Source organism: Caloenas nicobarica, chromosome 4 (genome assembly GCF_036013445.1).
Source record: "Caloenas nicobarica isolate bCalNic1 chromosome 4, bCalNic1.hap1, whole genome shotgun sequence".
Taxonomy (NCBI): domain Eukaryota; kingdom Metazoa; phylum Chordata; class Aves; order Columbiformes; family Columbidae; genus Caloenas; species Caloenas nicobarica.
In genome coordinates this window covers 20458290-20473793 of record NC_088248.1, presented here as the reverse complement: position 1 = coordinate 20473793, position 15504 = coordinate 20458290, and the positions used below count along the sequence as shown (strand labels likewise).

The window sequence follows — 15504 nt, the reverse complement described above, 5'->3', positions numbered from 1 at the left end:
TTTTTTTAATTGGGAAGATGAAAGATAATTATTTTACAGGTTCATTTTTAAATGTCATAAGAAAAGCGCCCAGCTTGCTATGAGGCCAAGGCCTGGCTTTTCGTGGATGTCATTATGAGTATACATGTTATCTGCCGGTGCCACAGCAGTGTGGCAAGAGAAGTGCAACTATGGCCATTTCTAACATGTGCCGGGACTCCTTACAGGCCTAAACGGCTTCTGAAATTCGGGAGAAGTAGCAAAGGTCAGTTTGCCATTGACTTGTCCCAGTCTGCCTTGTTCCAACAGATTTCCACCTTCCCTGTTTGACATTTGAGCTTAAAGAAGCAGTAATGAGAGGGAGCCAGAGACCTTGTTTCTCTGTTATTTTTTGTTGGTTGGCTGGTTGGTTTTTTTCACACCACCGTAGTAAACCTGTCTTCCGATTAGCTCCACAGAACCGGTGGGAAAACTTCACAGGGGAGAAGCATCCTGCAATCTAGAGTCTCAGTACTTCAGTGTATCAAGAAATAAGTCTTATTTTCTTCTGATGCCTCCTCACTTCACACAGAGGGTTTGTAAGGATGCTTACTTGAAAGGCTGTGGCTGTATTTTGTCCTTTAACCTGACACATGCTGCAAAATGATCACTTGTGAGGTAGATCTTATGCAAATTGAGAATAAACCACTTAAGAAGCAGAAAGATAGGTGGAAAGTGTGCTAGGCTACAGTTAAATGTTATGGGGATAATAAGGGCTGAGAAAGAGTATGAAATGGATGCATTTCTCCTTGTGGAGAATAATAGGGAGTCACTTGATTTTCATCGATCAGAAACCGCATTTCTACTTGAGAATTGTTCTTACCAAACTGCAGAATTTCAGCAGCTCTCTTGGAAAAATGTGGCCATCTTTGTTCCTGTCCTGGTTTTTTTTTCTGCCTTGCCTTAAACCTTGACAGTTCCAGGCAGAATAACATCACAATGAACGACAGATACATTTACTTTTTCTGTCTGCCTATAAGAATATCTCCTAATCCTAGGAACCTCCTATATGGAGAAGAAGAGCTATGGCACAGGCCCTTGCTCCCTCTGTCTCACTTGCCCAAAGACCAAATATATGGTTATAAAAGTGAGCTTTCTGCCAACAAGTGTTTATGAATGTTGCTTCTAAACCCTCGGGGATTGTTTCTTTGCATATTCTATAGACATCATCTCAATCCTGAGTTAATAGCTTGTTTAAAAAGATAAAAGTGTTCTTTCAAAAATGAAACAAAGGCTCCTATTTGAGTGGCTTGTGCAGTTATCTCCAGATGTTCATTAAGAGTTTAACGCTCTTTGTGTTGGGATTAAAGTCCCCCAGCAGAATGAGGAAAGGGAAATTACATGGCTGCAGCCATGATGAGCAATTTGAGTTAACGTACCTTAGCAATTTCTATCTATCACTCTCTTACTTCTGTAATTCTCCTATTTATAATAAAAACTTAAGTGTGATGGTTGCAGTTCGTGTGAGAGGTGCGCAACAAAATTTAATTGTTACTTAATAAACATGTCATGACAACAAGCTGTTAATTCTAATCCTTTAATTTTACATTTGCTTTAACAAAGTAAGTCATGTAATAGAGTGTATGTTAAATTGTGAAAAAGTGGTTGCCAAGTACTGTGGCAAAACTGACAGTTGCATAGGAGATTTGATTTGGCAAGGTTTTGAGTGGCTGTGCTCTTACTGTAGTATGTCAAATAGACAAACTGCTCGGTTCCCTGTGACTGGACCTGAAAGAGATAACTTTGAATGCATTTTCTTGTAGAATTTGAAGCATGTGTGTCTTCTGATGTCTAAAAAAGCCACACAGTTTCAATTCAGTCATTTACATTGTGAGAAAAAAGTCAGTGAAAAAGGATTAAACTAGTGGTAGGTTGAAGAATGAGAAAAGTTGTAATATGCCAACACCTAATATTTCTAATAATACTTCCAGTAGTTTGCATATCTCTGTCTCTACTTTAAAGTGTTAATAATAAGTTGATATTTTCTTTATTTTCCTTCTTCAGTAAGATGTAGTGATAATTATGCTCTTTTCAGGACAGGGTGTGGGCCAACGTGGGAAAGAGTTTAAACTGTGTTATTGCCATGGTGGACAGACTGCTTGAGAGAGACAACATCAGCAACATTAAAGAAGGTGAAAATGACCCTTCAGCAGCAGATTGCAAGGTGTTACACACAGGTGGTAAGCAACATTTTTTAAAAAATAGTTGTCTAGGGTAAATCAAAATGGAAAGAGTCACTGAAAAATGAGAGAGAATCAACAGTATCTTTGATGAGAGTGCTGATAGCAAGGTTTTGCACAGTTGTAGCCTTGAATGACAGAAAGCTATTTATCAAATTACAGCTCCATTGTGTGCTCAAAGTGCTTGCCGTGCTCAATTTTTTGTGCTATGATGAAAACCTTTTCAAACCACGATGTTTTCCTTTGAAGACTGCTGCGGTTTAATTTATTTTAGATTTTACTTGAATATACCATTTTGAGAAAAAAAAAGTTGGAGTGTGTCTTACCCCACAGGAAACTTGTAAGGAAAGGTGAACGTTCTGTTTCAGTGTCATTCTCTTGTAAACCCTTCTACATTTTTCACGTGAAATACTGATTTTTGTTTTCTGATTTGCTAAAATTAGTTTTTCCCTGATACAGTTGTCAATCTGTGTCAATACTGAAGGCTAAGTAGAGTGAGTCCATGATATGATGAGAAGAAAACTTTGTCCACAGCAGGTCCTTGCCACTAAATCTTCTGATCTGCTGTGGCTGTTTTCCTTATTGCTTTTAGAGAAAGCACAGACTTGTCAAGATCTGCCTCATAAGTGTGACAAGAGACTTTCTGATGTGCAAGTGTGTTACGACAGATGAAACAGCTCCTTAGTGATAGAGGTGGGATTCCAAATAGAAGGAAATTGGAACCAATGCTTGTGTTACTCTTCAATTGAAAAAAAAAAAAAAAAAAAAAAAACACAAAAGCGAAACCCCAAACAAACAAAACCCCCCCCAACCACTTTATTATATGGAGTTTTGTATGATTTTGTGTATTTTGTCCTATATTTTCTATATTTTCCTTTACATGTCCTTTTTTTCTTAATGATGTGATTGTATATCAGAGTTTTAACATCATTAGAAATAATTTGTAATTTCTTTCTTACATAATGAGAATTAAAACTATTTCAGCTGTATATAATTTCTGTAGTACTGGAGAGTTTTGTGCAACAGATTTTGGTTATAGTATTGATTTTTTAATTTTTTTTTTTTTTAATGCAGCTGCAATGTCAGTATTTTTACCAGTATGAGAGATTTGTGCTGGCATCCTGGAATACTTATTTTCAGTGCCAAATGTGTTGGACTTGGTTTTGTATAAATAGTCCTGAGACCAGAGTATTTCTGTTCTGTTTGCTTCTCTGAGTTTCTGTCTACCAGATGAGTATCCCCATAATGTTAGAGAGTTAGATGATACCATCTTTGTTCTCTAGTGAAGGCTTGCAGGTGCAAAGTATCAACATAACTTTCTACATTTTTCAGCCCTTTTTCATGTAAGAAGGTACAAATATTCAACAGTGAGGTTGGTGTAGTTGACAACTTGAAAGCATCTGTAGAAGGTGAACCCAAGCATACTGATTTTGATGAAAAGAACAAAATTGAATATTTATTCTTGTGCCTAATTCCCGTCTTTTTTCCCTAGTGTTAACAAGATTTTCTGCTGTTATTAGCAGAAATCCACTATGTCTATTAAAAATGTCTTGCAGGTGAAGTAGTAGTACACTTTCAGCCAAACTTCACTGATGTTACTGCAGTGCATTTGCGTGTGTATACATAGACACATACGTACTGGTTTTTACCTGTATACCAAGTTTCATGGGTCCTTTCGGTTACCTGAGATTTCCCCCTCACTCCCCAGTCGTGAAAAAAGGCATGCTTTAGAATTATTCTTTTTGGATGTTTTCTGACAGGCTTAGCAACATGAATGTGATTTTTTTTTTTTTTTTCCTTCGCTCTCTTCAATGCTCTGAACATCTCTGCTGTGATTCTGTATAAATGTATTTAACCAGTCCATTTCAGTCTTTCATTGTAGTTGTAAAAAAGTGTGCTCTTAGCTTTGGTTCAGGCTTACAGCCTACACAGGCAAATGAAATATTGGTTAGAGCTTTTAGCTCACAAAACCAAAAAAAACCTTAAAAGTTACTTCAAGTACTATGATAAGCACTCATCAAATAGCATGAAAGGTAATAATAACAATTGTAATGGTTAGAAAATTACAGAGGTGCTTCATTCAGCTGAAGAGTAGTCTTCTGGAGCTGACAGGCCCAAGGATGCAAAAATTACCAAGATGGCACTGAAATAAATTCTTTTCTTCTCCCTCATTTCAGGGCCTTCTCTATTTCTCTTGAATCAGTACAAGTGCCCCTCTGTGAGAGCGGAGTCAGTGCTTCTGTTCACTTGTGCTGAGGGTTCTGTGACACCCATCACATGGAAACTGTAGATTTGTGGGGCAGGTTGCTTTGTTTTCATGTTTCACTTTCTGAGGAAAACATGATTTCCTAATGGTGCTTACACGAGAGTGTCGTGCAGTGCCTTTGCCAGCTTACAGGATTTTCAAGGTCATCTAGAAATGGAGGCATTTTAAAATGTGGTGTTGGTTGGTTTGTTTTTAATAGGACTTACTTGAAAGACAGAGCTTTCTAAAGAACTGTCCAGGTGTGTGCCAAAGCTGGTTGCCTAATGGTTTTCAAAACCATTGCCTTTGGGGCCAGAATTTTTCACGCTTGACTCCTTTGTGAAAGTGTGGGGTTTATATGTTTGTTTTTTCTCTGCATCTCTCAGGTTTGACATGAAGCCCCGAGGATGCACTGTGAAGCACCCATAGATGTTGAGATTCTAAGTTTAGGGTTATAATTTCTGCCTTAATTCTGCACCATTTTGTATTTGCATCCTGGTTGTATGATTTCATAACTTTTTCTTGGATATAAAATTATAGTGTGTTTAGACCCGTAGATAGTTTCCTAATATTACGGAATATTATGCTACATACAATTCACAAACATTACAGACATCAAAATTTTGCAGTATCTTGTGATTATATATTATGCCATAATTTGAGTATAACCTATTTCATTAACACTGCAATTGTATGGGCACAGATAGATCTTTGAATCTGGAACTGCTTCAGTGCTGGAGTTGATCCTAGAAGTTGTATTGCTGTTTGCAAGAAAATACCCAAGGATTTGACCAAATAATTGAAAAGTATGCATTAGAGCGTGGGGTGAAATGTTTGCTAATATTAGTGGACCTGTCTGTTTTAATACAAAAAAATTGTCTAGCATATCACAATGAAAAATATATCAAAGAATGCACTACATGTTAATTTTAGATGGTAGAAAATGTTATGACAGTAATTTGATGTTTTGGGGCAGTAGCATGCTGCTATAACTATAGATGTTGTTATGTTCAGAGCTTCCCAAGATAGGTTTATATTTGCAACCTCAATATTGGCATTGTGTGATCTTATTCTTTTTTTCCCAATGTGCTTATATTTATTGTGTGGAACCTTTGTAGTCAGAAATATTGGTGGCACCCAACTGGCTGGTACTTACCTTTCAACGTGAATTATACCTTCCTTAGCCTGACTTTTCATGCAGTCTGACCTTTGAGTGTATTCTTAAGACTGAATTTGAGTTATCAGTTACCAAGGTAACATGCTATGGTTTCATCAGTTGCAGGATTACGATTTCTCTGCAGGATAAATCAGGAAGAGGAGATGGATTTTAAAGGAGAGGGATTTTCTTGTTCTTTTAACTCTAGACTGGTTTGCCTTGGAGAAATTACTTGACAGCATTAAATTATTTTCATTTTTGCTTTTTCATTTTCCTTGGGAGTCAGAATGTGAAAGCCTGTCCTGCAGAATTAGAGGTGCCAGTGAAACACAGTAGTTTTCGCTTTCACTTACACGGCCCCTGACAGATCTCTGTGTTTAGCTGTGCTGCAAAAGAGGCTGTTGTTTCTCACTGCTCCTTGTGCCACCCCATCAAAACCATCGCCCAGCCATTCCTCCACTGACTCTGCTTGCGTGAGTACTCCCTAATTTGCTACATACAAAATCCACGACGTTATCTGAAACACTTAAGCTGGCAGTGTGGTGGCACCTGAATTTTGCCTGAAGTGAATTATGGAATCATAAGCTTTGCTGCTGGGCGGATGAATTGGCCAAGGGTAACCTCAGCATAGGTAGCAAAGAGCACCTGGGGAACGGTGCGATATTTCCTAGCTGGAATGAAGGAAAACGTGTTCATATGCACATTGCTACTAGCATATATGGGTTAATTTTTCCTTAGTAATCTGATACCTGATGAGAACTCTCTAAATCTAGATTAAACCTTTCTGTCTTTCAGTGCCCTAGGGATGGGCATGGCATCCTTTCAGGCATCCCTCCCAATGCAGCTGCTGGTAGAAATATGAAATAAAACTGCATTCTTGTTTTGTTTGCATCTTCAGTAAGAGCTTTTACTGTAAGTTATCACTTAGTGAGGAAGATGAAAAATTCTCCCTTGGTTTGTATTCCCTTGAGTAGCAGACATTTTTTATCCTGAGAAAACAAAAATACTTCTGGAACGCTTTCTCTTCCCTTCCTTTTCCTCACATTTTTCTTTCCTGTTCTTATTTCTGCACTTTTTTTTTTCTTTTCCCTCTCAGTTTTGTATGATCCTTCTCTTTTTGATAGGGTCATTAACTGGGCTATATGTAGCTCAGCAAATAGAGAATAGCTATTGATAGAAGCTTAAAAATGTGTAAGGGGTAAGAGGACTATTTAGCCCAATCAACAAACTATTTTTTCAGAGGCATCAGAATATTTGCTTGCACAATGCTTCTAGAGCAAGGTTTATCTGTTACTCCTATGTTTTGAGTATATTAGATTTGCATTAGGTTTGTCTCTTGTTGCCACCACTTTCTTTTTCTGTTATCATTGTGACTAAAGCTGCTGAGGCACCTGTGTATGCATGATTAGATGGTTTCCATGTTCACCGTTAATCCATACGACAGCACAGAAAATCTCAGATGGTTACAATGGAACAGTAAATTCCCAAAATTCAAAGTTGTTCCTCAAGACACCAAAACTGTGCAAAGTAGCCTGCTATTATGTTAACTGCAGAAATACCAGGAAGTCTTAAGCAGGTTTTTGGTGTTCCTGTGAGAAGTGCTGCAGAATTATGAGGATAAAACCTCATCCTCTCTCACAGAGCTTAGCTCTCATCCTGGAGTTAAAGTGAGCTCCAAGAGCTGAGTGGCAAGATGAGGTAGAAAGTTGACCTTTTTGTGGTACCAAGTTGAATATATGAGCTCTACTAAGTCAGTTTTCAAACCTCCCTTTATTTAAAAAAAAAAAAAAAAAAAAAAAAAAAAGTTTCTTTCCTGGGTGAGTAAATTCAGACTCTGGTTAATGGTTTCACGCTGTTCGCACTAGCTGTTGTTAGGGGGTTTACTTCTGTTTTGGATTGGTTAGTTTGTTTTACTTGCCTTTTTCTTTAAAACAGAGTTTGTCTAACCTTCAATTTGTGACGTCAAGACAGCTCATTTACATTGTTTGACCTCTATTAATTCAGTCCTACAATGGATTATTTGTATGTTCGGGTACTAAGGGAATAAGTGATTAAGTACAGCAGAAAGTAGAGTTGTGAGTAGCTGCTGTTACATTAATTACCATACGTCTCTAGGACCCTCTGTTCCTTTAAGAGTATGATGCTCTTTCTTCTGCTTTTAATTCTCTGTTTAGATTTTAGCTCCTTACCATTTAAATTTTGAGGTGACTTGAAGCCATCAAAATTTCCACTGATTTTTAGGTGGTGCAGACTCTTTTTTTGTGGCCAGTGCAAAAGGAGATACAAGTGCTATTGCAAAGCCTCAGGGCTTCTCCTGTGTGATTGCCAGCACATTTTAATAAGCACTTCAATGGGCCTGATTTTGAAAAGAGCAGGAGCTTGCTTTTCTGCCAAACTTCATCAAATTTAACATGTAGTTTGACATATTGCGACTTGAATATTAACATGTAGAAATGACTGCTTGGGTGCTAGGCAGGTCATTTGCCTATGCAGACATGTTGATTAAGAGAAGATGGGACTGAAGGGTGTTTTCCAGCATCCAAAGGGCAAATCCTGTCAGAAACTGAACTTTCACAACTCTCCGTTAGCAGGAGAAGTGGAGTATTTTACTCAGTGCTTGTGCTGCACAGACGTTTTTGTTTTAATCTCACGCTAACTGCATAGTGGTGATATTACTACTTTTAATTTCATCCTTCCTTTTCCCATTTTAATGTGTTTGGCTTTTATGCCTTGTTTTAGTTGCTTTTCCAAAGGCTGACTGGCATGATTTTTTTGAATTGAGTTTCCTTGCTTTGACTCCTTAGTTTGGATGCTAAATATTCCAAACAGGACAGGCTGCCCTTGCCATTTTAGCAACCTGACAGTCATCTTGTGGTCATCTTGTTATGGTTTTGCTCCTTATGTCTTTTTTCGAGATGTTTACTCATTCATTTAATTATTCTGTCTTTTTCAAAGGAGTTTCCACTGTGTTGAGGTTGCAAATCTTGCAGTTTTAACTTAAATTTGGCACTTGAAGCATCAACATGTGTAAGTCCTTAGATGTGTTAAACACAAAAGCAATAATTTGTGCTGTTCCCTTCCCCACGTGATTCTACAAAGCTCTCGTCAGTCTCTGCAGGAGCAGAGGTCTGAGCCACGGTTGGCCTGTTGGCATCTTCTGTACAGCAGCAACCGCTGCTGAGCCGGCTGCCTGTTTTCTCATGAAGGAGTCGTCGTAGGGCATCTTGCATCTCTCCCAAACTCTTTTGGACGTGTAAGCAGCGACTCGTAACCAAGCAGGTTCCTCGCATGTCAGCAATGTTGTGGCAAGATAGATGAGGATAATCTAAACCCGAATTTAGGCCAGGATTTTAAAGCTCCCTTTACAAGTAATATCTCTTTATGAGTTTTGTTAATATTGCATATTTGTCCCTTGCATAGAAGACTATTTTCCAAATTCTCCTGAACTTGTAAGCTTCAAAATACAGTGCCGCTTTTTTTTCTTTTCTTCATGAACTTCAGTTTCACAGTACTTCTCAGTTTCAAGGAGTGACTTAGAAATGGCGTTATTTGCTGTAAGTGCTTCTGATAGATATTTGAAGCTTTGAGCATTGTTAGTGCATGACCCTGGTTTATATTCGTGCTGCAGTATTTGCAACAAGATATCCTACATAACAAGTGACATATGGCAATTTTAACAGACCACAGATTGAGCAGCTATATAGATTTTTTTTTTTTCCTAGGGTTGTCCATTCTGAGACCTCAGTCTGTGATACAGCTCCTATTTTGATCTTAACACACTAGACTTGTTTAAAATAAAAGGACAAACATAAGAATGTACTAGTCCATTCATAAATATTCTGTTTTCAAGAAACAATGCAAGCCCTCTTTTAGATTTGCAAACTAGCTCCACCTTCTGGGTATTGGTCATCCTTACTAATTGTGAACAAGAATTTTCAGTGTAAGCAAGGAGAAGATGATTGTTATGGATAACTTAATCACATGAGGATATAGTTTTATCTTATTTTCTTTTGGCAAGTACAATTCTATTTATATTCTATAATAAAATAATTAATATTTCCTTAGTCATTAGATTCTCCTACAAATTTTTAGTGTTTTCTACAAAGCAAAATACATATATAAGTAAAGCTCTGTATTCTTTCAGACACTAAATACTCAGTAGGATTTATTTTTGATATATTTAGCATGAATGTCATTTAATGAAAAATGGCCTAGAGAATTTCAAATCTTTTAATTCCTTCTTGATGCAACTATTACTGACAAAAATTACTTATGTTAGTAAGTTAGTATTCCAAACATGTAGTCTTCCTCAAAATTCTTGTGAGAAAATGATCTTGAAGCTACTGTAAGATATGTGCAAAATAATTTGGAAAATCATAATAGAAGGTAGTTATCAGTTGTTTGCTGCCAGCCTGGAAGGATACATGAAGTCGAATCTATTTATATTTGTTCTGGGTCCAGTATTATTCAATATTTTCATTACTGACTTGGCTTATGAAATATGGATGATGCTTATAAAATTTGCAGGTGCTCAAAGCTCGGAGAGGCTTAAAGCACAGTGGGAGCAGGATTAGAATGGATCTTGATGCAATGGAGCACTGAAATATCAGGATGCAGTTCAGTAAGGACTAACACAAAGTTCTGTTCCCAAAGAAGCAGAAATACACAGTGCGATTTGACTGATTACATGGCAACTCAGTAGAAAAAGATCTTGTGGCCAATATGTGACCCCCTTTTTTATGATAAAGCATGTCAGTAAAGCTCTTTAGCCCTCTCCACATAACCTGAAGTTGTAACAGCAGGTTCACAAAGTGTGGCTAGTTCTAGGAATTCAGCTTTTTCTCTCTTGCCCTGGCTGTCAGTGTACTTGTAAGATCTTTGGCTGTGTCTGCATCCAGCTCTGCTTTCCCATGCAAATGGAACAAGTGTCTGTGAGCTGTATCTTCATTTCTACTTTAAAGCAGCCAGGTGTGATCTTTTTCATTAATTGGTCAAGTCAAAAGCAGACAACAAACTCTATTCTTATCCCACACAGCCCTGTTCACTGGTTTAGCATGCATTACATCTTATCTCGTTCTGCTGCGGTTGCTTTCCTTGCCATATATTTATTGATTAATTTAATAAATTACTATAATTCAAGACTAGAAGGGAGAATTTAGATTGCCTGGTCTGTCTAGTCTGACTTCCAGCATGCCACACCTTGCTGTCTACCTTATTTCTAAATTTAACTGTGTCTCACAGCAGCCTCTGGCCTTTGGTGGTTCTTTTGCTTTTATTCCCTAGAATAAACACCTCAATTAGTACTTGTTATTTTCTCCTTATGGAAAGGGGAAATCGAGTTGCTGCTCAGCCTTTTTCGTAGGCTTAAAGAGATTAAATCTTGGTAGCTCTCCTCTGCAAGCTGTCCGTGTTTTTCAGCAGTCTCTTTAGAACGTGTACACTGGACCTTGGCACGCAGTGTTTCAGTTCTCTCTTAGTCAATGACGTGTATAAAATCACCTCTTTTTGCTGGAGCATGAAACTGGGGATCGCTTCTGTTCTGTTTTGTTCGTGATGGCTCTAACTTCATAACTGCTGTTTTCCAGGGGAAGGTTCTTCAGTCCTTATTGCTCTCACTTAAATATGTATGACTGTGTTAAAACACACGTTGTCTGACCACAAAGATACTGTTTGCAAGGGAACCCAAGTTGTTCTCTGTGACTGCTCTGTCCTTGTTCTTGTTTCCTCCTTCCCACGCCTTATTTTTTTGCAGTTTCTCCTGGCTTGCAAAGTTCTCTCCAGTCTTAGCTATAATTTTATTCCTTTACATATTTTTCTGGAGCATAGCCAAACTGACTTTGCAAGAGGCAGCTATGTCTTCCTGCGTAAAGAACTTCTGTAGTGCTAAGGAGTCCTTCATTGGCCTGACTCAGAATGTTACCTGAAAAAACGTGCTAATTACAATTGAAATGGAACAGACTTTAATTATCATGGATTCTTAATTACACTAATCTTCAGGAAATATGAGTTAGCAATGGACTGTATTAGGTCAGTTACACTCCATATTTTTATATAGATTGTTCTGGAGTGTTGAGAGTTTTTTGGTTTTGTTGTGTTTGGGTGGTTTGTTTGTTTTTTTTTTTTCTTTTAATTTGCTCAACTTAGAGGGGTAGGCAAAACCATATGCAACTACAATGCAAGTCTGATTTTATTAAATACTTAAAAATTCAGGAACAGCTTGGGTAATTGGGTAAGTTTGAGTAAGCTATTCTGATTTTCCTCCATTCCTAGTTATCACATTGATTCATTTGTAATCTATTAAAGAGTCCAATTTTTCAAACACTTCATCAGCCCGTTTTTTCTGATATTCCTAACATATGTTTTAACCGAGCAAAACATACTACAAAATAGTTCTAAATCTCTCTGCTCAAAGTAGCTAAAAAAAATGAATTCGATATCTCTAAATATTTAAAGAGAACAATCTAGAGAGAAGCTAAAAAGAGAAAGGAATGTGAACTGAAGGTTGTTATTTTTCCAGCCTATACGTTAAACAGATTATATTATTCTAGATATCTATTTATTCTTCTGTTTTGCCTTCCAGCACCCACTTTTTCTCAAATATAGGCTCTTGCCCCCTTTTTTTTGATGGCACTTCATTTGCCTAGAGAGCAAGTCATCAGCGCTGGAAAGAACCTGCATCCTCGCTGTATTATTCATCTTGTTCTGAAGGAGTTTTCACATGTATCCCTGCATGCTCTGTTTATGACACTTTAATTCAAGTTTTACAGAGAAGCTGGGTCTGTTAAAAAGTCATTGTTTCAGGATATAGTTGGATTCAGGCCAAGGACTTAGCTCCAGGGGATAAGCTGGAGTTATATCTCTTAGCAAATTCTGCGGTGGTGTTTGCTGTACCACAATCGTTAGGGTGAAGCTGCAGGGTCTGTTTAAAGTGTAGGACGATCTATGCGGGCACTGCAGCCCTCTTTCCATCCTGACAAGGGTTTTTACTGCACGTTTTCTGTTTTGGATCAGAGGATCTGTCTCGTTGTAGGTGACTGGTATGAACAGTTGTATCCCCTGGTGATCACGCTGAAGGACTGCATGGGAGAGGTGGTGACCAGGGCGAAGCAATCGATGGCGTTTGTTCTGCTCCAGGAACTGGCCTGTGGTTTGCCACAATGTTTGATGCTGACCCTAAGAAGAGACATCGTCTTCAGCCAAGCAGTAGGTTGTCTTGTGTCACTTATCTCCTACTGTTGCTATGGCTGAGCATACTGCTCATGCCAGTGTTTGTGTTTTGTGTTTTGTTCTTTTTTTCTTTTTCCAATTTAACACAACTTTTTAATGTGTTTTCCATTACATCCATTTAAATATTTTATAATGTGATAGAGAAATGAATAATAGATGGAAATGTATAGTAACTTTACCACTGAGTGAGAGAAGTAGGTCTGCAATGGACTGGAACAGGTTACCTAATCTCCCCCATTTGCACAAAGAAGGATCTATGAAACTATTTTTAGTCTTCCTAGATTATATGCCAGTATCCTCACCCACAGGTGAAGTTCTCGAGTCTAACCTTGAATATTCCTTGCTGCTATTCAAGCTAGGTATTTTTTCCCTCTGATCATTTTGGAAATGAAGAACAGATTATTTGTTTTCAGTTTGTAGCAGTATTCCATGTGTTTGAAGACCATTAGCATGTCTCTTCTCAGACTTGTCTTGTCTTGGTAAATAACTGAAGCTCTTTTGACCTCTTCCTGTAGATCACATTTTCCAGATTTTTTCTGAATTATTTGCCTAATTTCTACCTTGAAGTGATATGTTTTTCCTAACAAAATTAGTGAGTTAGGGTGCAACTGCCAAGGATATTTGGTTGCATTAGGTGCCTAACTGCTTTCAAATCCATCATAATTCACAGCTTTTTGTGTTTGTAGTCTGCCAACTGAGATTCTGGTCTTGCCTATGTCAATGTGAATAACACACAGCCCCACAAAACAAATGAAGCTTCTCTAATGTGAAATAGGGGAATACTTCGCTGCATTTTACAGCAAAAAAATGCCTCAATCATATATGAAATTATGTATGTAGTCACTAAATAGAAATATCTATGCTGGTTTCTCAAATATCTAAGTATTATTTTTGTTGTGTATAATGATCGCAATCCTTGTTTTAACTCTAACAGTCCATCTGTTAATTTCTCATTTTTTCATTGTCTTTATAGCTCGCTGGATTGGTCTGTGGGTTTATAATAAAATTGCACACAGGTTTACATGATCAAGGATTTTTACAACAGCTTCATACTGTTGGATTGCTTGTGCAATATGAAGGACTCCTTAGTACATATAGTAAGTATTGTTCTTGGACAAAGTTCCTTACGCATCCAGGCCAGAAGTTTACCCAGGAGATTCTTATTTTAACCTCTGTTCTGCTTCTAGTAATTTGGCTTATTGAATCAACAAATATTATCCTTGGGAGACAGTAGGCTTCCATATAATAGCACAGGTGAAGACATAGATACTGTGTTGTCAATTCTGCATCAAAAATTATTCATTCATTTTATTCTCAATTCCTCTGAGAACACTAGGTGCTAATTATTCCATGCAAAGTGCTGAAATACATTGTCTTAAATACAGGAGACTCCTTCCTCAGCACAGCTAGTGAAACTTTAGGTTTTCATAAAAACTATCTCCATTTGTATAGGCATTTGGCCTGACCCAAAATAACAGGTTTATAAAGCTAACTCAAACAGTAGATTTGAATAGTTAATGACTCTATCAGCCTCTGCCCTGACCATGCCAGTATTGGTGATAGCTTGAAAACTGTTTAATTCCTAACTTGTTACAGATGCCACCATTTGATAGGTATTTAAAAGGACATTTGGAGGGAGAAGCTGCCATATGTTTCAAAATGCTTTTGAACTAGATGTATTGGAATCCTTCCACAAATTAGAGATTTTTATCAAAGTAGTGGGATTTAGCATTCGTGCAGCTCTTTAGTGAGCAGTCAGTTGCAGATCCTCACTTGGAGATTGCTGTCAGACTGCCTTTTGCATGATACTCGTTATTATTCTCTAAACCTTTGTCCTCCATCAGCAGGGCAGTCCTTAAAAACACTTTCAGAATAGACAAAAATGGCTTTTCTGAGGTTGTTCTATGCACATACAGAGCAGGCTGATTTTTCAGAGGTGCTTAATACTCATAGTTATCGTTTACGCCACAGAGAATTGCCAGCAGTTCTAAAAAATCAGTCTGCTTTTATGTAGGTTACCTTAATGTGGATTTAGGGCTGCGATTTTTAGATGCACAGACTGGAAAATATAATCCCCATATTGCTTTATTATAACCTATTCAGTGACTGATCTGTCTACTCTGTTAATAACCTCTGTAATCTTTCCACACAGGTGAAGAAGCAGGGATGCTAGAAGACATGGCTGTGGGAATTTCAGATTTGCAGAAAGTAATGTTTAAAGTCATTGAAGCCAAATCAGAAGACTTTTTGCCTATTATAACTGGAAGGCGGTAAGAACTTTGTTTCCTGGAGCCCATGGCGTGTAATTTTAACGTGTAGCATGTGAAAACCAGACAATGGTTTTCTCGTTGCCGAGTTCTATTCTGTGGAAAGTGTGGTAGTTTTACTTTTCATGAGGTGAATGGAGATGTAACGAGGTAGTAGGGGTTTGTAAAGCTAGTAGTAATATGTGCTCGGGGTTACTTTCCTGATGAAAAGCTGAAAGTTCCACTTTATTAATAGAAATAAATCAAAATAGTGTCTGGGTTGTGCAGAGTTTCTCTTTCACTTTTCATATGTAGATACTGAATCAAAAAGAAGCTAAAAGGTCAATATTTTTTGTGACTGAAGAAACCTTATTTTTGAGGTGACCAGAACTTGTATTTCGGTGTGACAATTGAAACCAGATTTTTAATTGT

General features: G+C 37.6%; 1 protein-coding gene across 10 annotated transcripts in view; it reads left to right on the top strand.

Annotated features, from left to right (window-relative positions):
- The window catches only part of INPP4B (inositol polyphosphate-4-phosphatase type II B), a 310888-nt gene that overhangs the window by 246163 nt on the left and 49221 nt on the right, over positions 1–15504 (top strand). For all 10 annotated transcript variants that reach the window (XM_065633318.1, XM_065633317.1, XM_065633315.1 and 7 more), the window contains 4 exons: positions 2054–2198; positions 12630–12802; positions 13800–13923; positions 14979–15096. In XM_065633318.1, coding sequence (XP_065489390.1) covers positions 2054–2198; positions 12630–12802; positions 13800–13923; positions 14979–15096 — 560 coding nt within the window. The remainder of the gene's footprint in view (positions 1–2053; positions 2199–12629; positions 12803–13799; positions 13924–14978; positions 15097–15504) is intronic.